We start from the raw sequence: 24,907 nt of genomic DNA on the forward strand, positions 1-24,907 counted from the left end.
AGCCCCATAAACCAAACCAAACCAAACCAAACCAAACCACCATGAACATTTACCGCCTGTGCATGAAATTTCCCCAGCAGTGCGCCGATGAGGACGACTGCACTCATAGGGTTGTTTACATCGCTGCGTACGAACAGCTAGTGCTCCTTTCATGACAGAAGACGCAATCTGCGCTATAGTTCTATTAAATAATATCTGATCTTCTGTACCGGTTGTACACGTGCTTGTTTACGCAGCGCGACCGATGTCTGTGGGAAGCGCTTATGCTATCGCTCGCCTGAGAAACACATGACACCAGGGTTGTTGACATCCTGTAAGACCGGCTCTTCTCGCTAATTGTCCCGGCTTCCTCCGACGTGAGCAGTACTTTATTTTAAACCACTTTATCCAGAAGTATGTTTGGAGACCATTCGCTTTAACTGAAAGGGCCTAACTTGCTACCCACAAGCTATCGACGGCGACGACTGCGGCTGACCGTAAAGCACTGCTCGGCAGTCTGGGTCACCGGCGCTTCCCGTTCTTCGTTTTCACGCTCTGCGATGCAAGCAATAGTTGATTTCAGGTCACTGTTGTCAAAACCACACTGGTTGACCTATTGCATTCGCTGAAACTTGTGAATTGGCTCTTCACAACCGCCCGCAGTCACAAACCGAACCCTGCGGACTCGCTAGGCCAAGTCGTCGCGGAAGGGAAGGCAGTCGTGGTCGACTAAAATTAATTTGGCATGCGCTTATTGCTGGTGAGTGTTCAAGTCTGTACATGGGAAATATAGCCGATCGTATTGTTTATTTCCAATGCGAATAATGTAGAAGCGCGAATATTTTCACACCGTCGCCTCATCAGCGTACGCGTTTTCGCTCAGCCTCCGACCTGATGAGGACATGGAGGCCGTCCGCTGATCGGATTTGTCGGGGCCATTGGCCTAAATGCTTGTCGCACTACAATCATATTACACTGAACTAGATAGTTCACTATAATCACAAGCTGCTGTTGACCGTGATTTTGTCGTCGTCGGACTAGTGTGACTTCACTATAATCACACGGTGCTGTTGACCGCGATATTGTCGTTGTCGGACAAGTGTGGCTTCACTATAATCACTTGCAGCTGTTGACCGTGATAGCGTCGTTTTCGGACAAGTGTGACCGCAGTGACCGCCGCCGCCGTCGTCGTCGTTGTACACTGAAAACGAGTTGAGGCTTTCGAATGTGTTTGTTAAGTGTCGTGTAGCACCGCGAGAGTCCGCGAGTCTGAATGCCATTCTAAGCCTCGAATGTCATTCGACTCAGATGTATTCGAATATGTACCTGTGTAGCAAAGGCATTAAACTGCTAAAAAATGCAATGGCAATCAGTTGCAGCGGTGAGGAGGAAATGCAACTGCATTTTTTTGCACTGGCCAATCTATTCTGATTCTGATTCGATTCCAGTTACGACTACATTGTCTTTCGCTTATAAATTTGTTGCAGTTTTGATTCTATCCAAATTCCGATTCTATTCCAAGTTTTGATTCTACTTCAATTCTGTTTCTATAATATTTGTGCACGTAATCACTTCTTTGCTTCATTTCTCCTGAGTCATTCTTATCCCGGCGTCTACCTCCTCTCCCCTACACAGACCAGGACGAGAGGAGGAAGTTCCCCGAAACACCATCTGCCATGGTTGACCGGTGGAGACTGCAAACAGACGTCGACGCCGGACAGTTTTCACCTTCGTGGCTCTCCTATGCTGGCGCATGCGCATTAAACCCAGCTCGTAATTTATACATGCGTAGTTCTTACATTCTAACAAGAAAATGCGTTTATTTGTGTAAAATATCAGACTTAATTCAATGCGGTTTGGTTTGGTCTATGGGGTTTAACGTCCCAAAGCGACTAAGGCTATGAGAGACGCCGTAGTGGAGGGCTCCGGAAATTTTGACCACCTGGGGTTCTTTAACGTGCACTGACACCGTACAGTACACGGGCCTCTAGAATTTCAATGCGTCAATTCAACTGCGTCACAATTTTGACTTACTCCGATGGTAGTAATTAGGCTGATGATCACGATATCATGCATTTCCTTGCAGGTTCAGTGTGCTAGAGGTCATCGTGCAAGAGCTGGGCGAGGAATTAGTTTCAAGACAGTCCAACAGTTCTCTTTCAAGAGGAGCGCAACGATTATTTCCGATATGAGGCATCAGTTCACTGGAGGACAGCTCCATGTAGTGCTTAATGGACGCATTAGCCTAGCCTCATCACGGCCGGTGTCGAGGGGGGCGCGCTTCCTCTTTTTTTTACGGCCTTCGCAATGGGGTCTATTTCCGCCTCCCACCACACCGCGGGGGGGTCGCCATTGCCCCACCGCTCCGCCGCTGTTTCCGCCGTTCACGCGAAAGGAGAACGCGCGCCCGCTCCAAGCCTGCCCCGCGCGAGTGATAACCGTCAAGTCCTGATATATCACCCCTATGCATTATGCAAAGACCTTACAATCAGCCTCTTCGATTTGACATCCGAGATTTATGAAACAACGAAATAATTACCGCGCGGCAGCGCGCGCTCTCCTTCAGTACGACTGCACGGTCGTATGAGCCTTCGGGTAAACTGACATCAACACTTTCTACACCTATAGTTTACACAAAAACAAATCTATCAGCCACATCAGTTCGCCTACTGACAGGTAATAACCAGGGTGTAAAATATAAGAGACCTCAAGTGTTTGCATTACGGGTTCCCAAGGATTACGTAGGGTAAATATAGCTCATGAAATCTCAAGCGCTGCCGTCTTCGTTTCGGAAAAAAAAGCGGCTTTAGCAAGAAATCACGATGCTGCAGGGATTCAGAGGAAAGAAAACAATTTTACTCACATTTAAATGCAAGATGTCTAATGCACTGCGTCCATATCCATAACTTTAATATGTTTTACGTTCAGAACATATCAGTTGGCTGAAAGACTACATATTTAGTCTCGCGACTTACGCACATCTAATTCAGACTTTGTCCGTTTAGTACATGATAGATCAAGAACTTGCGTGATGGGCCTGAGGCAGAGGCAACGTTGGGACAGGGCTGTGGTTAACAAATGGCAGCGATCAGAAGTTTCAATTTCAATCATGTGGTGCTTCGCCGGCACAGCCAGTCACGCGGCATGGCGTCGCTTGCCCAATCGGCTTGCGTGGAAGATGTAGCCAGCGTACTTGGACATCATCCACTCTGAATCTGGCCTATCGGCGGCGCGTCATCTACCGCACGCTGATTGCAACTAACCGACCAGGCGCAAATGTACTGGTTCAGATCTCTCTGTCCGCAGCTGTGAAAATGATTGAAGCCATGCGGATAAAACTGACCGCAATTGCTTTCGTAACGCCAGGTTTATGGGCCCAAGAACGATGGATGATGCTCTGCCCGGACGCACCAGACGCCCATGGGTTTCCGGCAGGGCATCGTTGATGCTGTTGACTGGACCTAATGCCGCCTGTATGAATTCGCCGCGATGGCTCAATGGTAAAAGTGCTAAGCTCTGAGCGAGAGGACGCGGGTTCAATCTCGGCCGCGGAGGACGTGATTTGTTACCGCCCTAATTTTGCTATAAAAGCTCCTTTCACGTTGAGCTTCTTGGTTGACATGGAGATAAAGCATTTGCTTTTTGTTTTCTTTCGTTTCGGTGAATCGTTCACCGAGAAGCAGCGGAAAACATCGCGAAACCAGGCGATCACCGGCCGCCGCCGCAAAAGCATGCGAGGAGAGAGCGGTCACGAGCGGTGGGGTCGTCGCGCCCCTGGCGGCGGCGGACAGCGTAACTCGCGGAGAAAAACTCCCGTTGCTTCCGCGGCGAATGCGAAGGCCGTAGGAAAGAGCGCGCGCCCCCCTCTATACCGGCCGTGGCCTCATAAGCCTGCCAAGCTGCGTTGTCCGACCGGAATCACAAGCACGGCAACGAACCCAAGCTGCGGCGAGCACCCCACACCAAGCCTCGCACCCTAGCACTCACAGCACGGCTTATGGTCCTACTCGACTGCAGTGAAAAATAGTCTTTAACGCGATAATGTTACAGGCCCCGTTAAGGCGGTCTTAAGGCGGAGCTTAAGTGTACCCTAGAATTTTTTGAATACTTTTGGTTTCCTCATTTCTTGCATATCTTCCTCGCAGATTGCTTATATGTAAGAGCTATATCCAAGTTGTCGGTTATTAGCCAGTGAGTTGCCTGTGTTGCAAGTGCCGATTTGCCATTCATAATAATTTGCTAATGATGTCTTGGAGTTGGTACAATGCTGGTGTGATGCCTGGGAATTAGTGTCGCGAATGGTAGGGCATGATTCCTCAAAGCAGCGGACGAGACGAACACCGCAAGTGCCTTTTCAGCGACATCCGACTGCGGGGAGAAGAATGGTGAAAGGGAAAAGGCAATAACCACTCCTTCCACTTTTCAAGGACAGGAGCTGACTGAAGTCCGTCTCTCGCCAGCGACGTGCTTTGTCGGATTACGGGTCCCCTCTTGCCGCGCCACCCTCAGGGTGGGGTTAGTTTCAAGGCTTGCCCACTTACAATACCGTAACAATTCTGGGGACCAGGCGGAAATTTTCCGGCGTTGCATTAACTTGCCTGAAGCCACACCAACCCACGGAGTGTCTGAGCCGCATTACAAGGAAGGAGGAGCATGGACGGAGTAGCTGGAGTGAGTGAAGCTCTTTTTAGAAGCCAACAGCATTCCATAAGAAAAGAAAAGGACAGTGTTCCTAACGTGCTGGCAGCACTACAGCGTACTCCTTTCTACGGAGCCTTAAATGCTTAAAACACCCGATCAAGCCTACATCGACGTCATATTCATCGCGCTCTATGACCACTACATTACGAATGCTTCCGTGTTGGTATGCCGCTTTAAATTCAACAGTCGCTCTCGCGAACCGGAGAAATCTGTCAGCGACTTTACCGTATCAGTAAAAATGCTTTCAGTGAAGTGGGAGTAGGGCAACTTAGTCCTTGCCTAAATGCTGCAAGACAGACTCGTTTGCGGCATTACTGATGCGCCAATGCAATGGTGCCTGCTTGAAGAGTCAAACCTGACGTTCGAGATTAACTCAAGCGTGTTCATGCAAGCGAAGAGCATCGCCGAAGCGCAGCCAGTTCGCACTGCGATGGAAGCGCAGATGAAATCGGCCATAAGCTATCGCTTTGCAGAACCACACTACACGAAACCTTTCCAGCACGCCAGATTACGCGGTGCAACGCATGGAGCAAGATCGGGCATGCATGTGGCCAGAGTATTCCGCTCAATGCAGAATACCGACCCGAAGCAGCAGAATGTGTCAAACAAGCAGACTACCGCATCGGTGGCCTAGTGGTTTCAGCATCCGCCTCGCATGGTGGAGGTGCGGGGTTCGATACTTAGTGCCGCCTGGTGCCCATCGATTATACAGTGGGTAGACGTTTTCCCTTGCCTTGTGGTCGGCTACTTTAGCGTGGAATGCTTGGAAAATGGGTGTTTGAATCTACAGAGTGCAATGAAAACTACCTTGTACCATGGCGCTCTTTGGCCAAAAGGTGCCCTTGCGCCATAAAAATTCATCATCTTCATCAAACAAGTAGACTAAGCAAATACAAGAAAACCAGTCAGTTCACAGCCATGCGAATAGTGAGAACCTTCCTGCAATCCAGACAGAGGTCTACAAGACGTGTCAGATGAACAGCGAGCAGACAGTTCCATAGTTTGTAGCAGCTTTAAAAGTTGCAGGCGGGCCTCTTCGAATGGAGCTGGACACTGGGACCACTGCTTCGTAATGGGGGAACCACATTCCAACAGCGGCTTTGTGACCTCTCAGTCGACCCAACAGACGTAGTACTGAGGAGTTATTGCGGAAGGCTAACACCCGTCAGGGACAAGGTTACCGTGCGAGTCCTGTTCGGCCGAAGAGAGGGTACACTGCCTTTCTTTATAGCGCCTGACCAGTGTCCAAACCTCCTCGGGAAAAATTCGATCAGCGGGCTACAGCTCTACCTAAGCGACGTCAGAGACGTTGATTCCCTTATGAGCATTGACGACCTCCTGACTCGCTACAAAGATGCGTCCTCAGAGAGTCTAAGAACGCTCAAAGGTGTGAACGTAAAATTGTCAAGTAAGATGATGTGCCTAAATTTTCAAAGCCGCGAACAATTGATTTCGCACGCCAAGAAAAAGTTGTAGAACAGACGCAAAGCATGTAACAAGAAGGGGTAATTACTCCCTCAGAATGTCAGACTGGGCTGCCCCAGTTGTTCTCTTGCTGTAGAAGGACGGCCGCGTGCGCATATGTGGCGACTTCAAGGTCGCAGTTAGTGCGGCCATAGTACTGAAAAAGTACTCCGTGTAGAGTCGGGGACCTCTGGGCGAAGCTTTCACGTGAGCGATATTTTATCGGACTGGGCCTGAAAGATGCTTACCAAGAGGTAAGGCTTGACACAAGTGATTGAGGCTTCTGACCATCAACACGCGTCATTGCCTTCTCCAGTACACCAGACTACCTTTTGCCGTACCTTCAACGCCAGCCATATTCCAGAGAGAAATGGAAAACTTGCTACAAAGCATGCGCGATGTCACCGTGTGCTTTCGTGGCATTGTGCAATGAGACTGGACGACACAGATCGCTCGAAGTACGTTGCCAGTGTAGCGTCTACGAGAAACAGGCCTCAAGCTCAAGCTAGAAAAATATACAATTGTAGCGATAGAAGATGAGTATCTGCGCCTTATCATGAGCGAAGACGGACTGAGGCCAACACCACAGAAAAAAGAAGCTGTCGCATATGCTCCAAGTCCGAAAGACGTCAAGCATCTTCAAAACTAGCATGGGCTCCTTAATTTCTGCAGGCGTTTTCTGCTTACGCTCTCGACAGTTCCCCGGCCCTTGAATCTCCTATATACTTATTAAAGAAACTACATGAAACTGGAGAGGCGTAGAACAAGTTTTCAGAAAAAGTAAGGATCTCATGGCTTCTGCGCCGGTACTACATCAATTAGATTTTTCCAGGCAAATCGTTCTGAGTTGCAACGCCTCACCCTAAAAAATTCAGGATCTTCTCGCACACCGAGATGAAACAGAGGAACATCCTATTGCTTTCGCATCGAGAAGCCGTCTTCCAGCAGAAAAGAATTACAGGCTGCTGGATAAAAAAGCTCTTGCCCTTATTTTCGGCATCTCGAAGTTTCACAGAGAATTACAGGCTGGTGGATAAAAAAGTTCTTGCCCTTATTTTCGGCATCTCAAAGTATCATCAGCATCTCTCTGGTGAATATTTCGAAGTGGTTACTGAACGCAAACCGCTTCTGGGACTTCTTGGGAAAGACAAGTCTATCCCCGACTGACACAAAATTCCGAGGATTTGTGAAAAAAAAAGCCCATCGCCGCGCAGAAGCGATCTCGCCAGCGCGCGCGCCGCTAGAACAGGGGAGAAGGACACCCCGCAGAGCGCCTAGCCTTGTGTGTGTTGCTAGCCTCTCCACCATCGCTCGTCGGCGCGGCGCCAAGGAATTGCGCCAGCCCACGTCGTGGAATCTTCGTGAGTGTCGGAGTGGTTTCTGCTCGACGATGACGGAGAGGGCGTAGCCTTGAGTATGCTAAGTAATACCCTCTCCCTCTTTACTTGCGCGTCGGCGGCGGCGCCATACAAGAAAGGCCTCGAAGCATCTCGAAGCCACTCTTCGCGCCTGACCAATAGGGACGCCTGCCGGTGCGATAAGGAGAAGGAGGTTGCTCACCTGATACTGTGTGTATGTGCGCGCCTGCCTTGGCGCGAAGAACGAACAGACCCAGAGCTTGCCTATATATGAAGCGCGTTGACCGCTGTCTGTCAGCCCCAGCCCGTGTAAGCTTCAGAGAAACGCGCGCGCTCGACTCCCGGGGCATCACCACTCACCCAGCCACGGTCAAACGAGGCAGCGCGCACCCGTCTACGGGACAGCACCGTCGTGAACCTGTGGCTGTAGGACTGTCGCAGTGCCCTGTGAACAAATTGTGCTTTGTTTGTTTGCCTCCCTCTTCTGTTAGTGCACTTTAGGTGCAATATTTCCTTCATATTGTATTCTATCTCGAGTGTAACTTTGCACGAGTTGCATTGTTTTGTCAATCAATTTGTACAAGTGATTTTGAAATCATCTGTATTGTCTCTTTGCTGTACTAACTTTGTTTTGTTTGTGAACCTTTGGCTCCGACCCTTTCTCTGGCTTGCGACCAGCGAAAGCTGGGCACCAAACGACCAACCACCTTGTCACTTGGTAGCTGGTCTCTGCTGAGCTTGCCACGCTGAGTCAAGGGCATCTCCTTTTTGTCCGAGACCGCTACCCCCCCCCCCCCCCCCCCACGCTCTAAGGTTGTCTGAGAACGCACGCTAAAGTGCGCGAAGTGGTGACACCGAGAAATGGTCGCCCAGAATAATGCGTTGGACAATTACACTGCCTGCGCACAGGTACGCACTTTAATGGCGCCTTGGCACCAACATCAGCAACACCGGCACGCTATGCCGGCTACTGCTTCTTACAGAACAGACACAGTTCTGCAGACCGCTGATGTCTTCATGCTTGAAAGTTCATATCGATTACTTCTTTCGCCATCCGCGATCGCCAAAGCTACAGATCGTGATCCTACAGATCGTGATCGTGATACGCCCACGCCGTGTGCTGCTTACTGGTGATGAGCTGCCAAAATAAAGTGATTGGACACTATTTCTGAACAGCTGTAAAGAGTCCAGTGTTCATGAGACCTGCGTCCTGCGAAGTACACGAGTCGTCGATTATAAAGAACTACAAGCACAAGTTCTTGATCAGCTTCATGAAACTCAGCCAGCGTGGAGAAAATGAAAGCAGTCGCACGGAGCCATGTCTGCTGGGAAGGCCTCACAGCAGCACCGCACAGAAAGTGCAACTTTGCAAAAGCTTTCAAAGACATCAGAGAATGGAACGGAAAGCACAGTCGAATCCGTGGACGTTTCTGAAGAAAGCATGGTTTAGAGTGCATGATGATTTTGGTGGTCCATTTCAAGGACAGTACATTTGTATCCTAGTCGATGCCTGCCCTTAATGGGTTGAGGTGGCTCCCGTTCATAAGCTCTCAGCGGACGCCACGAGTCATTGCCACCTACTCAAGGGGAGCCTGCCGCAATTTTGAACAGGGCCAAATTCCAGATCGTGCCTTCCAAATTTTACACAGATATGAGTACCGGGATTTCCCAACCCGGCGCACCATCATCTGAGCCCCAGCACATGCGGGAATAGAGGGAAATAAGGTAGCGGACGCTACCGCCCGCGCGCTTAACCACCGGGCATCGCCTCTATCGCCGCCTGATCCGGCTACCGATTTTATTCCGGCTATTACTTTTCGGGAGATCTCTCTCCTGTATCAAAACGCTCACGGCCGATACCCACCCCACTGTAAAGGCCTCAAGAAGGCAGAGGAGCGTTGGCTTCTTCGCCTCTACACCAACACGGTACTGTGCCCGGCAGTGCTCAAACATTTCAATTCTGCCTTTTCGGGCGAGTGTCCACACTGTGGGGAAGTGTTTGCGGACACGTATCACATGGTGTGTGCATGCCCTACCAATCCTGCTTTCCCACCCCACTCCCACCCCTCCCGAGAGGACTGGGAGACTGCCCTGCTTGGCTGCTCAACTCTCCAGGACAAACGAGCCCTAGTGACCAACGTTTATAGATACTTTTTTAGTTCCATAACTCCTCCCCTGAAAGCGGGCGCTGCTTGTACCCGGGCGGTGAGAGGGCGCTGCAGTCGAGGTTTGCGCGGTCGCCGACGCGCGCGCGGCTCCTCTCCTGCAGGCTGCAGTTACTGCTTAGCCCGTGTGCACGGGTTTGTCGTTGCCTTTTTTTGTCCATTTGTGTTCCTGTGCGCTCTGCGAACACGTGGTCCCCATCGTGCACTCAGAACAACAAACGCTGCTGGCCGTGAAGCAGCTTTCGAGCGCGACAATGCCAACTTACTTCGTGCCCGGCTGTACCAGCGGGTATAAGAGCAACCCGGAGAAACGCCATCCGGACGGAAGCAAGAGGAAATATCAAACTCATTTCATCAAATCAAACCGCTGAGTCCCTGCGGGTGACATTGATGTCAGTGCTGTCCATTATAGACTTCCTACACAGCAAGGGCGTCAGCTATATTCTCACAGCGAAGTTAAACCAAGACCCGCTTGAGGTAATTAGACTGGCACTTTGAAAAAGCCTAGAAGTGCTCATATATAATGTGTTTTTTTAATTCAGAGATTTTTTGGCCTAGTGAGCCCGAAGACCACCCTACAGTGACAAAGTTCAGGCAATTATTTAGGTGGTGGTGGAAAACGTTTATTTGCTCTATTTTACAATATTTTTTTGCAGCTTCAGATGGAGTCTTCCATCTTATCATTATTTAGGCTGCTTTATTTTACACACCTGTTGAAGTAGCTGTGAAATTGAACTGTGAGACGGGAACTGATCGTGTCTTATTTAGTGCCTCCGAGAGCCTCGGAGAAAAGCGTCGCGACGCCCTCATCCAGAAAAAGGCTAGAAAGAACAGATCTGGCAGGAGCTGATGGCGATACCTTTCAGGGACCTCTCCAATGCTTTCAACGACCACAGATACAGTGTTCCATCACCAGAAGAAACAGCCTTGTACTATTTGGCAGGCTATGTGGCTTTCAAAATGAAAAATAAAGCGCAATGTGAACTCTGTGACACAATGTGACGCACTTGGCAGGCAGGATTCTCTGCCGCGTGAGGCTATATGCTCATTATTGAGCTCGAGTATGTTAGTGGCAGTCTCGCATACCCTTCTCGCGTACCGTACCCTTTGCCTGTGTAAGCGCGGTAGAGGGTGCTATAAAACAGGCTTGAAAGGGCGAGTTGTTTGGCGACCTGTTTTGGAACGTGCTGGATTCTCTTGTAAAAAAAGGCACGAATGGTGTTGGTTTACCAGAGCACGCTGAGGTGTTCACAGCTCAATTAATTTACTTTTATTTAGTGACGCCCATGCACTGCTTTGCGCTAGCAAAGTGGTTGGAAAATAGTAGCGCCGTTAGAGCTCAAAAAGAGCGAAAGTAGGCGAAGCTTGTCTGACAAATTAGTTGACAGCAAATCTGTAAACAACAATGTTTAGTGGGTTTGTGAATAAATTTTTTCTATTTAAATGCCAAGGGCCTTGAATTACTCTTGCATTTCGCCTACACCGGCATCGAACTCGCGGCTTTCGGGAAAGAAGCCGCGGGCCGTAGCCACCGAGCCACCGAGACAGCGGCGGGTTTTATTTGCACCAGTATCGCTGTAATAAACGTAAAAGTAATTTTGTGCGAAATGCGAGACACAACAGCCAGTCGCGAAAAACTGGTTCGGCGGATAATACGAATCTATCGAAGTAGCAAGGTTAGGTTCATCTCACGAGAAGCAGAATCGAAGCATGCATTTCGTCATTGCCCGTACAAAAAGGCCGCTTGTGACACGGCTCAGAATACCGCTCTTAAGTTCGCAAACGCGCTAAGCACACATATGTTATGAAATACCTCCGGGCAAGAGCCGGAAACAAAAAACAGCAGTCGCGCAGCGATGATTCGAATGCGAGTGCTCGTGTGAAACGCTGCACGCTAGCAGACGACTCTCGCTCTCCAAGCTCAATCCGCGATTGCAGCGCCGCGGTGGCGGGGACGGCGACAGGCCGCCTGCTCCATACGGGCGCTGCGAGGAGTTATGGAACTAAAAATGTATCTATAAACGTTGCTGGTGACAAGAGCCCGGGCCGCCGCGGAGGCCACAGGGGTCCCGGACTAGGGATCCCTCCTAGTTATTTTGAGGGCCGGGCCCTTCAGGCACGGTCCAAGCAATACCTCTCTTCTACATAGTATAAATAAATGTTTTACACCACCACCACCACCAGCGGACGCCACGATTCGATGGCGCGTGGCATATTTTCCACCCATGGCATTCCAGACATCTTTGTCTCCAACAAAGGCATCGCATTCACCAGCGAGAAGTACGCTGATCTCTCATCCCGCCATACCACCCAGCATTTAACAGAGGAGCGCAACGCGTCGTGTAGACAATTAAGGGGAAACTCAAGAAGGCAGCGCCTTGAGATACTTAATCAAACATTGACAGGATCCTGCTTTCCTACAGAACAACGCCGCACGCATTCACTGTGTCTCCTCATGCTGACTCCTAATGGGCGGGTAGCTCCCATTCGACGAATGTACCCCGGCATAAGGGTGTATGTGGACTTCCAGCAGCTGAAGCAAAAATATGCGATGCGTTAGTAACGCAAGCAAAAGGTCTTTGCCTTCGTCCGGAGAGCACGTCTTTGTTCGAAACTTCCGACCCGGCTTGGCTTGTATTCCCGGAACGGTTCCCCCTCCAACAAGTTTTTCTTCATTTAAAATACAGCTCGAAGACGGAACGCTATGGAACAGGCATACGGACCACGTGCGACCGCTAAATACGCCGTGTGCTCTCTCGGGCGACGAGGAGACTCTTCCTGCACCAGCCGCAACAGAGCACACAGAGCAGCCGTCGCCATCTCGTTGCTCATTAGGCGCCGAGCTGTCTACGAAAGCCTCGACGCGGCAACAACAGCCAAATGCGGCCCACTCGCACCCCCAGCTTCACCGGTCTTCACGTGTATGAAAGCCTGTTATTGTTAACTGTCAGAAAAAGATTGGCAGTGGCTTAGCTCTGCTATGCCAGGATGTACGTAGCGTAAGCGGCTAACTGCCAAGCGATCGGTCGACAACCTCGGTGTCTGAGAAATTGAGGTTTTCCAGTCTTCATGATGTAAACAGCGCGAACTACAAGGGACAAGAAAAGAAGGGACACAGGACGAGCGCTGTCCCTTCTTTTCTTGTCCCTTGTAGTTCGCGCTGTTTACATCATGAATATCTACCAACTCGCCCAACTGAACGTTTTGCTTTCCAGTCTTCTCCGCCGACTGGCAGCGGCTCGATTCTCTTTAACCTACATGTAGAGCGCACTGCATCAACCGCATGTCCCGCGGATTATATACGCACGGTGCGCCCTCCTCGCGCATGCGCAGTAGCACGCGGCGCGGCAGTCGTAAACACAGCGGCGGGGGCAAGCGGCTCCGGCGCGTCTGCCGAGACTGTGACGTCACACCTCTGGATTTCGCCGACCGGTGGAGCGTCGGAGAGGAGCGCGCGCGCAGGCGGTGGCGGCGGCGAGGTCGACGCAGCTGCCCCTCTCGTGACGTCACGCAGCTGCCACGCATGCGCAGTATGGTCGGCGCAGATGGGACGCGAAGCTCCTTCCAACCCGCGTAGTGTAGCTTACGCTACGAAACGTAAACAATGCACCGTTCATGCCCCATTGCCGTGCAGCCGGTTTCATAACATAGAGAGGGAAGGCAGGGAGATTCTCCAAACTAAGCGAACGTGACGGACACCGCGCGCCTTCTCAGAAACATCCAAATGGGCTGGGACGAAACCGGAAGGAGAAAAGGAGCAAGGCGTCTCTTCCCGGGCCCTCCTTACGACACGTCTCTGGCCTGCTTTGGCGGCGTTGGATTTAGCCAGCCCACCTACAATGCAATTACACAATTCTACCCCGAAAAGCATCGCGTCGCATAGCAAGACGCCTAGAGCGCCACAACTAACAAAATTTTAAGACGTCAAGAAATGCTTGAGACTGGGCTAGTTGGAACATCTTGTCATAAATGCTGCGCTGCTTAGTTGTACACGGACAAAGAAACTGGACAAACGCTGAGGTTAAGCGCAATCTACCAACTGAAATTTTATTCCTTGGAATAGGAAAAAGGAAACACCAGCTCACGACGTAATCAGAGGATCGTGAAAGCACATAAAACATAACAGTGCACTGTAACAGCAAGAAAAACTATGGAATGAAACCATGACAATAAGAACATATGCAAGCCTTTTGTCTCTCCGCAACGTATCTATTTCCCTGCGGGAAAGGGCTACGGAAGGGGTGCTAACGTAATGGCCTTCTTTGCCAGAAACAATCCGAAAGGCCTCTCCGGATTACGTCGCGCTTTTTCTTTTCTGTTGCCCGCGCTAAAATAACCGCGTTTTGGAAATATGGGCTGCACTCGTGTTTCAGGCAATGGTTCGCCAAGTTTTCTGCACCCTGCAGGGGGCGACATTTCCTCGTGTGCTCCAAAACCCTTTCATTAAACATCGGCCAGTTTGCCCCACGTTTACAAAATTCCGCTCTCTTGCGGCAAGTGCTACGTGGGGCAAACTGGACGATGCCTTAATGAAAGGCTTTTGGAGCACAGGAGGAAATGGAGCACAGGAGGAAATGGAGCACAGGAGGAAATGACCAGCAATGCAAAGCAAAACCATGAACCAACCTGGCTAAACACATGCCTTAAGGCCGGGTACATGCGACGTTTTTTTCGACGACATTCGCGCGGCAGAAAACGTCGCGGCGGCGCGACGCCCGGCTAGAGATACATGGAGCGTTGAAGTGGCGGCGCGCCGCCGCGTATCCCTCGACGCGAAAGCAAATGTGATCAACAAGTGGCAAACACCACTGCGCAGGGAGATCTGTGAGAACAGCGATGCTGACCATTCTGTTAAAATCAGGAAAGTTTCACCTCGACACCATTGTACAAATTTTAGCACGCGCGCTTAAGCATCTATAAAGATTTGCGTCCCATAAAGCAGGCCAAAGCCAAGTAGTTGAACATGCTCGAAAAAAATAGAGGCGAAGCCAAGTAGCTAAAAGAGCGCGAAACAGAAAAGCAAAACGAAGTAGGCGTTTGTCTGTCAGGGTGTACCATCATGTGCATAAAACATCTGTAAATATGCTTGTGCCAGCGCTGCGCTCCTCGTTGCATGCATGCACCAGATCGCACTTACCTGCTCGAAACGCCGCTAATTCCTACCAGATTTCCCTGCATAATGCGCTAATGCGGCAAGCTTAGCTGTACTAATTGTTTTGCGCTTCTTGTCTCAGAGAGCAATGTTGCTCTTCTGTGGTATTAAGCGCCGCCGATGCCACTGCGCTGTTCCGCACAGGGAACAGTGCATAGATACGTTCTGCTTCGAATATAGCACTGATACTCCAAGTGGGATTTCCTACTGTCCTGGTGATGAAATAGTGCAGAAAGAGAAGTAAAATTTCATAGTGAAGAAGTAAATTGTACAGGGGGGGGATATTACAGTCCTTATAATGCGCTCTTTACAATAACGTACCAGGAGGCCTTCACATGGCGTTAAATGTATTCCTGCTTCTCATACCATAGGACGTGCGCAGTAGGAACTCAATCACGCAGTGGCTGTAGAGTAGTTGACTACCGGAATTCCCGAGGCTGCAGCGGCCGTAACAAAGTACAGTCACCGAATTATGCATGTTTTAGAGCGCAGCTCATGGCGCCCGTTTCTGCTTTCCGCAGCGTCGCCGTCGCCGTTGCCGTCGCCGTTGTCCGTTGTAACCAGCAGTAGGCATCTTATCCGCGCTTTAAGCTGCGAAATGAATAGAGCGGGAGCTTGGGAAGGAGAGGGTGAAATTGGTATATTGGTTTCTTAAGGAAACGAAATGGCGCAGTATGTCTCATACATCTCGGTGGACACCTGAACAAGAGGGAAGACGCATAACTGCCCTCTTGGAACCGTGGACACCTCAATCGTGCTTTAAGCTACGTGGCGGTAGTGACAGATGTGCGCTGCGTGCGTTGGCATTGGCAACGTTGTGCCAGAAACGCGGTGCTGAAGCCATAGGCCGTCGGCGTTCGTTGTGTTCATTGGCTTTGGCGTTGACCACGTTTTACACTAAGATCATTTTAAGCAAATGAAATGCGCATAACTAGCTCCATGGCTCAGCGGGCGCCTGAATAGGTACGTGGGGTGATGAGAGAGAGATGTGGGCTTCAGGAATTGACAACATTGTGCCAAAAACGCGGCGCTGAAGCCGTAATCTATTGGCGTTCATTAAATTCATTGACGTTGGCGTTGGCAACGTTTTACACTACGATCATTTTAAAGAAAACAAGTGCACATGACTGCCTCCCTGGGAAAGTGGACGCCTGAATCACGCTTATAGGTACGTGAGCGATGAGAGAGAGATGTGGGCTGCATGCGTTCGCGCTGACAACGGTGAGCGAAATCTCGCGATCAACCATTAACTGCCACCTGCCATGGTGGCAGTGTGGGTGGGGACTTTAATGCAAATATACAGACAAACAGGAATTTCTTACCACTTATGCGGGACAACATCCCATTCTTATCGCTCGTAACGCCTCCAACGTCTGTGACAACCTCGTGAAATACTTGCATAGTCCTCGTCTTTGAGAACAAGGCTTTGGTTATGCTCGATCTGTTTCTCCGACCACAAAGCTTCCTTCATGACAATGAAGGACTGTTATTGGAGTGTTTCTTGAAGAAGGAATATGTGTGGAAATTAAGTTGTCTGTAATTGTGCATACATGTCTTGCTCGAATTCTTTGCCTTAATTCATCGAAAAGCGGAAATAGCTGATGAGCAGAGCTCAATTTTGCATTAGGTAGTAACGTAATCGTCGGCAATTTTTTGAATGGCTTTATTGCATGTTTTTTACTGACATGAGAGTATATTGCGGAAAGGATATGTAAAAAGCAGGTGAAGTTTATACTCACTTGGAACACATAATGGCGGCGTGCCCCTCCACTGTCCCAGATGGCATTGAACCCCTCCTTGCGGCTGAAGTGCCAGCGAGGGGTTGCATTCGTAGATTGCGAATGACCCATGAGAGACACTCTGATATGGCCTGGGCTGCCCGTTTTGCACGGGAGGGAGGTGCTCAATGCGACAGTCATCTGGAGGAAGAAAGAAGGCCGTGTAACGACATTTTGCTAGTCTCCTTAAGCTTTGCCTGTGGTTGACTTGAAGGCTGACCACCTTCTATACGCCTGCCAGCAGATACCGACAGCGTCGTGCTGCTTTGTGTTACACAAGCAAGCGCACTATTCGCATTGTTCATGGCTCGTGTTGAGGAGCATTGTTTGTGTTTTCAAGCTTTTCTTCCTTGCTTCGTTTTCGTGGCAATAGAGTGAATGATGTTGTGAGCACAAGAATGCGTTTTACGAGAACAAACTGAATCACTAAAGTTTGTTGCAAGGGCACCAGGCTGTTTGTTTTATTGCGAAAGCTATACTACGTTCATGAATGGTCTTTCGCGTAGCGGCGGCTGGTAGCCACGTTTGACCTTTAGAATGACCTCTGACGTCATACCAGGGTGAGAGATGGGCTACCAAGTCGAGTCGTCTCGCAGCGGCGGCCGGTAGCCACGCGTGACGTTTAGAATGACCCCTGACGTCATACCATGCCTACTGACGTCACAGCGTGACGTCATACCAGGAGCGAGAGAAGGGCTACCAACTCGGCTGGTCGGGTAACGGCGGCCGCTTGCCACGGCGTGCCGTGCTCTTCCCACTACAGGCGCTGCATATGCAGCATAAAACACCCGCTTTCGTAACCTACCAGGCTTAAAAGCTAAGTCTCCGCCAATGTTTACTTTCTTTACCAAGGCTTTTGCGAAAGGTGTTGTAGAAATTGGCTTCCGCAAACAACATTTGTTCGAGCATAAAATTGAACACCAGAACCCCAGGGGTGGTATTCTCCGGGTGTCGCCTTTTGCGACATGTCGCATTCGGGCGGGGCCTAAAAAAGTGCGTACAGTCGCTCGAAGAAGCGGAAAACGCCGCCGGCACTTTCGTCGGCGTTGATTTCATTCACTCCGAGAAGCGACAATTTACCACTGCTGATTCACTAGCAGCAGTAGTTTCGTATCTTTGATTAGTAGCTGTTAATTATAGCAGATATGGATTTTCTTTATTTCAAGCAGCATAATGTGCAGTCTTTGTCAAAAGTAACCAGGCTGCATGGTTTTGCTTCTCAGTCGTTTATTTAAGCTATTATGCCAGCCCCCAAGCTCTACATCTCTGTGTGGTAAGGAGAACCCCTGTCCTCACTTTCAAGGAACTTTTCGACCTTGGGGAAAGCTGTAAAGGCTCTACAGTCGAGCCCACTTATAACAGCCGCAGATATAACGAACGCTCGCTTAGTACGAACGAGGGCGGTGCTACCGTCTCAATATATATTGGGGCAATGGCACAGTGTCTCACATAGGACGAACTGTTGTGTCCTCAACACTCGGTTAGAGCGAACGCGAAGCTGTCGGGCCCCCGTAGTTGACCGAGCCGGCGGTGTTTGGCGCGGTTTCGCTCGACTGCGAACCCGCGGCAGGCGAATTTCGCGCACTGTGTTCCCCTGACACGACGCGGCAGTGGCATGGACGGCAGTGACCGGCGGCTGCCTTTTGTCATCGGCAAGTCACGTAAGCCGCGATGCTTTGGAAGGTACGTGCCCGTACGCTACAGGAACAATACAAAAGCCTGGATGAGTCGTGACTTATTTGCCGAGTGACTTGTCAAGTTCGACCGCGACATGGCACGAAAAAACAGGAAGGTCCTGCTCGTGCTGGATAACTGTGCGGCGCACCATGTGCAGCCTTTCTTGAGTGCGGTGACAGTGCTCTTCTTTTTTCCCAATGCAACCTGCAAAATTCAGCCGCTGGATATGGGCATCATTCATGCGTTCAAGGTGTGCTACCGGCGGCGCGTCATCCAACGCTTGTTGATCGCGATTGATGCTGCCATGCCAGTTCGCATCAGCTTGCTTGCCGCCGTGGAGATGTTGAAAGCGGCGTGAATGGAACTCACCGCGGAGTGCATAGCAAATTGCTTCCGCAAGGCGAGTTTTATAGGCCCAGGCACTGAGGACGCCATAGATGACCCACCGGAGGGCCGGTCGCACGAGGACTTGTGGCAACGCGTCGTTGACACGCAGCTGGCCGGACCTGACGTTGCCTGGGACGATTTCGTTTCTGCTGATGACGACGCCGACATTGCGGAGCCATGCACTGAAGAAGCTATTGTGCGTGAAGTGCGAGCCCTTCCTGACAGCCCAGAGACCGACGAGGACGATGACGAGGATGCTGCTCTACCGCCGGTTGCTGTGAACGCTTCAACCGCGATCGGTTACATCGCGTCCCTTAAGGAACTCGCGTGCAGCAGAGGCCTTGGCGATGAACATATTACCGCGCTGGAAAAATTAGAAACGGCAGTGATGCGATCAGCTTTGAAGAAGCAGGCATGCATCACTGACTTTTTTCAAAAATAAAGTTAACTTTCGTCTCGCTTGCTCTTTTTGCCCGTATTATAGGTGGTCCACTTACTACGAACTTTGGATACAACGAACAAATGCCGCTTGACGATCAAGTTCGTTATAAGTGGGCTCAACTGTACTATACAAATGATGGTTGGTTGGTTTATGGGGTTTAACATCCCAAAGCGACTAAGGCTTTGAGAGACGCCGTAGTGGAGGGCTCCGGAAATTTCGACCACCTGGGGATCTTTAACGTGCACTGACATCGCACAGTACACGGGCGTCTAGAATTTCTCCTCCAAAGAAATTCAACCTGCGCGGCCGGGATCGAACCCGCATCTTTCGGGTCAGCAGCCGAGCACCGTAACCACTGAGCCTCCGCGGCGGTTATACAAATGAGAAGCAAACCATGCAGCCTGGTTATTTTTGCAAAGACTGTACATACTACAGTCAGTGAGTACTTATAATGCCATCTCGTCGCTGTGGGCAACGTCTGCTTTGTCGTCTGTTTACGACGGTGCAAAGTAAGTTCGCATGGCGAGCGTCAGCCCGGCTCAGCAGACGGTAATTTGGGCGCGCCGCAAGAATCCCGGCTTCACTGCTGCTCACTCCAATGGAGTGCGAGGAAAGGAGACCCAGTGTTGTCGTGTGCCGACTCGCACGATAGCCGTGGTGACAGCGAAAAGCTTCGTCGGTCAAAGCAAACAGGTCCCGGTGTCGGCGGACACGACACTCTTCTTCGCGGCTCAAAAACCAGGCAAGGAGAGTGGGATCCGTGGCGTCTAGTATCAATTTCCTAGCCCGTCGCACGAACATATTGCTTCATTCATTCCGTTGTTCGACTAAGCGTAGTAAATTGGGGCGATGTCACGATGAAATAGCAGGAAGGCGGATCCGTGCCGTCACGTCATCGTCACCGCGGCTCGGGCCAATGAGCGAAGAGCGAAGGCGACATGTCGCAAAAGGCGACACCGGGAGAATACCACCCCAATGTCGCAGGTTTAGCGCGGCCACCGCTGCAACTCTGTTTCTGTGGAAAGAAAGTAAAAAATCCCTCTTGTACTGAGATTTCGGTGATGGCGAAGTTAATCTGGAGCACGCTGCTACGGTGTGCTTCCGGGATGGCTGCAGTGTTGCTATGGCATACAAAAATTTAGCTGATGATAAGGAGATGGAATTATGAAAAATTATCTCACTTTGCTTGCCCATTTTACTCATCCAGTGGTGGAGATGGCCGATACCACTTCGTACCACGCCTCGTATACTCATACAACGAAAGAGTGCATGTTGGCTTAGGAGGCGATATTTCTGCCGGCGGTTGCTGGAGACGATCGGAAGCAACGAAAGGAAAGACCGAGCTGAACCTGTCCTGCAGTCCCGTAAAGAGTGGCCAAATGAAAGCGTCGCCATGTTCGTAGAAGACATGACGCGGCTCTTCAAATGCGCAGATCCTTCCATGCCTGAAGCGAAGATGGTGCGTCGCCTTATGCGAGGGGTCAAAAAGCAACTTTTCGCCCGACTTCTGCGCGACCCTCCGAGCATTGTGGTCAACTTTACTAGGGAGGGGACATGACCAGAGCGCAGCCTGCAGCAGAGGTTCGCGCATTGCGGCCGTCCAGCAGATACATCTCTTACGGATGCCCACGTGCCACTGCCTGGCTCCAAGAGTGAGGCCCTCCTTGAGCATGACAGGAGCATTGTGCACGGCGAGCTACTTAAGCTTCGCCCTGTCGAGCAACACTCCGGCGTCGGAGCCACCTCGGACGTCGTTCGTGACCAAGTACGTCGAGCGATGCAGCCAACGGCCTGCACCCAGTCGCTGCCTGCGCCGTATGTAATGACGTCCAATGATGAGCGACGCAGCTCTGCGCCAGCACCACCGACGTGTTAGTGCCCTGCTCCTGCCGCACCGTATCAACGGTTCTCTACTTCGCCTGCTCTCCCTGACGCACGACCACCTTTTAGCAAAGCACACCTGTGCAGCACGTCGAACAACCGGCCCCTGAGCTTCCACTGCGGTGAAGCCCGCCACATCCTGCGGCACTACCCGTATCGTCGGATGGACCTGCGAAACTTTTCACCAGAAGCACCCCGGTTACGCCATGGTGAATGACCCCGTAACATCGCCCAGTACCTGACCACCAACGCCCCCCCCCCCCCCCCCCCCTGCTCCGTCGCCACAGCGCCAGTCCAAGTCGCCGTAGCCCCGCAGCTTCTCTTCCCAAGGTCGCCAGTCGTCCCTCCTGCAGTCCTCTAGTCCGCGGCGGAAAAATTGAGGACGGCGGTCTCTGGGGGTAGGGCCCGCAGCGCTCCGCATTTCGAACAACATCCTCAGCTCGCCGACTTGACTCTTCAACTCGACCTTCCACCCCTTGCTCCAATCATCTTCTAACGCCTAGAGCAGCCTCTGCTCGACGCCCCATTTCGACGAACAACGCGACCGTCAAGTGCGACCCCTTCCACGATGCACGTTCCAGAAAGTGAGCTCGTTTCCGCCGAAATCACAGTCCCCGCTTACAACCACCATGTGACTGCCTTCATATAAATATCGGCACCCATCTTTCGGCTATGAGTCATGGTCTTGCTACTATATTAAGAAAAGGCCAGACACCCTGGTACGGAAGGCAAATACGGACAGCTTTCGCCCATGTGGTGACGCCGCTCAGTGTCTACGCGGCGTGGATAGAGATTCGCGGTATCACCTTCATTGGCTTCTTCCCTGTGTTGGCTCAGTGCTCCAATGACCTAATACTCGACCTCGATTTTCTTCGCGAAAATGATGATATCATCGACCTCCGCGAACTGATCGTGACGTTCTCCACCCCGTGCTCCATAGCCAACGACAGTGACCAGGCGGCCGTGCTATTCCTGGTGAGCCCTTCTACACTTCTTTCAACGATCTACCGGCTATCGGTGACCCTAATTTTTGTATCGAATCGAGACCTGGTTCTTCCTTTCCATTATAGACGTAGAACTTGGGTTTAGGGGAGCTGCACCCAAGAGGAGCCCGCAAGAATCAGCACGACCTGCAACTAAGCATTTCATTCTCTTGCAGCGAAATAAGAGGGTGCTGGAAAGCCTCCGTTGTCTCCCTTTCTATTCTGCCCCATGCCATTGCCAAGAATTTCGTCCTAACAAATAATTAAAAGCCTTCCTGAATTTTCTGCTTGGAAATTACGAAATTAAGTGGCTTTCTTAGAATGCATTTGATTGCTGTTTCTCTTCCAACGCTAATATGTTTATAACGATACCCCAGCTAAATTTTAAGCCTCTTGATATCTGTGCTTTTCTTTTCCTTGCTTCTTTGTAATACGACTGCTCTGCTACGGGTCATGTACATTTGTCTTCTTTGCCCCTTTTGGATTACTTTTAATGGTTTTCTCTTCTGTGATGTTTTTTCTCGTTTTGCCGGGTTACTTAATGACTTTCTGGAAGTTGCCACATTTTTTTCATGTTTATTTTACCGACACGAACACTGCTTTTGCTTCGCAGATTTTTAGTTGTCTTTTTCTCACCTCATGCATCGTTCTCGGCCGCCCTTTCTGTTAACTTTTTTAACTCACACACGCACCATGCTAACCATTTTAGGCTGTGTCTTCGACACCAGCATTTGCTTCGCTGTTTTTAATTCTTACGTTCACGTGCAGGCTTCTCAGTTTAACTTCGGGTTAGGCCGCCGCGGTGACTGATGGCTTACGGCGCTCGGCTGGTGACCCGAAAGCCGCGGGTTCGAGCCCGACCGCGGCAGCCGAATTTTGACGGAGGCGAAATTCTAAAGGCCCATGTTATGTGCGATGTCAGTGAGCGTTAAGGAATCCCAGGTGGGTGTAATTTCCGGAGCCCTGCAATACGGCGTCCCTCATACCCTGTGTCAACTTGGGAAGTTAAACCCCCATAAACCAAACCTTATCTTCGGGTGCACCCGTCTTCACTTTTCCTCCTTTAGCTTGAAGACGACTGCTCTTTCAAAATTACTTTTTTTCTGTTTCAGTATACTCACCTTTGGGTTCTAAGTTCACGAATTATTGCAGAATTAGCTTTTGCCTTATGTTGTTGACCATTCGGTTCGTACATGCTGCAATCTCCTCTTATATTTGCTTCTTTCGTTTAGGATAGACTCTGAAAGCATCTGAAGAGATTTATTTACTCCGGCATTTGGTGTTTCAGCGAACAATGTGATAAGTTTTCAAAAAGAGGATTTTAGGGTAAAAAAGATAGAGCTTTTCCGGCACAGTATTATAAGTGTTGCACGCCACCAGAAAACCGCTGAATCGTCTTCACTTGTAAGCTGGGTAACTAATTTTTAATAATTAACTTTTAACTATTGCAGTTTGGTGCCTGTTTGCAACTGGAGATTTGTAGCCGGTGGTTAGTAATAGCCATATTAGTTTTTAGAATTTCGAAAAACGCGATTACTCTTCGCGATGTATCTCGATAAAATTTGGCCTTTTCGACTTGTTACGTGCACTGGAGGGGTTACTTTATTGCATGGCTTCGAAAGGGCGTGTATTATCGCATGATGCAGCCAGTTCTCACAGTATTGTACGGCAGTAGCAGGCGGTCAAAATTATCACATGCTATACCTTGTGCTGGCCGACACAACAGCAGCCAGACGACAAGCATGTGGTAACCGCAGATTAAACCTTGTGCAGTAGTGTTGATGGCGTGCTCGCTATGCGATAACCTGCTTTCCTCACCTGGCTTGCAAGAAGGATAGCCGCGATCGAACTCTCCAAGGAGGCATCGAAGTTGATGTTGCTCGTAATCAGCGTCCTCCATCGTGTAGCCGCTCTTGCACCTGAACCTCACCACCTGGCCGTGAGGCACCGCCCCGCTTTGTTCAGCTTCAACCCCGTCCGGGAGAAGTGTCGGGATTGTACAAGGCACTGCGACAGGCAAGGTGAAATCATGATTCAGTATCTTGCAGTTGCCCATTCAGTCTGTAATATTAATTTTAGGAAAAACAGGAATGTTAACTAGTTGTGTTAGAGATGATGTTTCAGTGCTCAACACTGGGTCCCTAACCAGTTCTGATTGTCCTAGTTATTTCTTTCTCATGGTGCATACCTTCGGTGACTTGTTGGCCGCGATAGATGTGCTCCCTTACAATTTTCGACACCTCAACTCCCATTTCAAACCACTGTTTGTTCCCAGATTATCCAACATTAGCTTTATAAATACCAATATTCAGGTCGGCCATTTAAATATGCCACTTTAGGTCCTTAGTCTCGAAGCTAAGTAATTGTGAATGAAACGGCAGGCGGAACAGTCGCATTGGGCAGTTTCTCGACTTTCAAGGTATTGATTAACTTTACAAAGTGTTCAGCCAAGGGCGGATATAGAGGGGGAGGCAGGGAAACGGTCCCCTCCCCCAGGCGAGAAATCAAACTTAGGAAAAGCATAACGAACCCCATTTGTTGAAAATGTATCTAAGAAATACATGGTTCAAATGAGACAGCCCCTACCCAACCGCCCCCTCCAAGAGTGACCCACAAATCCGCTGCTTTGTTTGGCGGAGAAGTGCAATAAAGGTGAAAATTTAATTATGTGGCCACATGACAAAAAACTTGCGATATTGTGCACGGGAGCACAAAACCATGGGTGCAGCAGGTGGCAGTGATGTATTATTTTTCTTGTATGTACACGAACTGTCACATTCCATGGCATGGGGTACACGGTAGCTTCCAAAACCTTAATTTACCAATTAGTAAAATTTGCGTGTAGGTTTCGGCGACTAGGATGAGCACTATACTGGTAGAATTGGGCTATTTTTCTTGAGTCTACGATGAGAAATAAAAGCTGAAACTACCGCTCGGCAA

At 50.2% G+C, this 24,907-nt stretch overlaps 2 protein-coding genes across 6 annotated transcripts in view; one reads left to right on the top strand and one right to left on the bottom strand.

The window, feature by feature from the left end:
• LOC149352608 (complement receptor type 2-like) overlaps positions 1-24,907 on the bottom strand; it is a 353,632-nt gene that overhangs the window by 123,121 nt on the left and 205,604 nt on the right. For 4 of the 5 annotated variants that reach the window (XM_089581794.1, XM_089581793.1, XM_089581797.1 and 1 more), the window contains 2 exons: positions 23,786-23,974; positions 16,559-16,738 (listed from right to left, as the gene is read on the bottom strand). In XM_089581794.1, coding sequence (XP_089437920.1) covers positions 16,559-16,738; positions 23,786-23,974 — 369 coding nt within the window. The remainder of the gene's footprint in view (positions 1-16,558; positions 16,739-23,785; positions 23,975-24,907) is intronic. The other variant, XM_089581796.1, reaches the window with a different exon arrangement.
• LOC149352610 (uncharacterized) lies at positions 18,453-19,103 on the top strand. The gene has a single exon (XM_089581817.1). The coding sequence runs from the start codon at positions 18,633-18,635 to the stop codon at positions 19,101-19,103; it is 471 nt and encodes a 156-aa protein (XP_089437943.1). The 5' UTR covers positions 18,453-18,632.

This window comes from Amblyomma mixtum, chromosome 3 (genome assembly GCF_055824585.1).
Source record: "Amblyomma mixtum isolate Tamu chromosome 3, ASM5582458v1, whole genome shotgun sequence".
NCBI classification, from domain to species: Eukaryota; Metazoa; Arthropoda; class Arachnida; order Ixodida; family Ixodidae; genus Amblyomma; species Amblyomma mixtum.

What these genes read in the sequence shown, in the direction of transcription:
- LOC149352610 (XM_089581817.1), top strand. Translation starts at nt 18,633, where the DNA reads ATGGAACTCACCGCGGAGTGCATAGCAAATTGCTTCCGCAAGGCGAGT.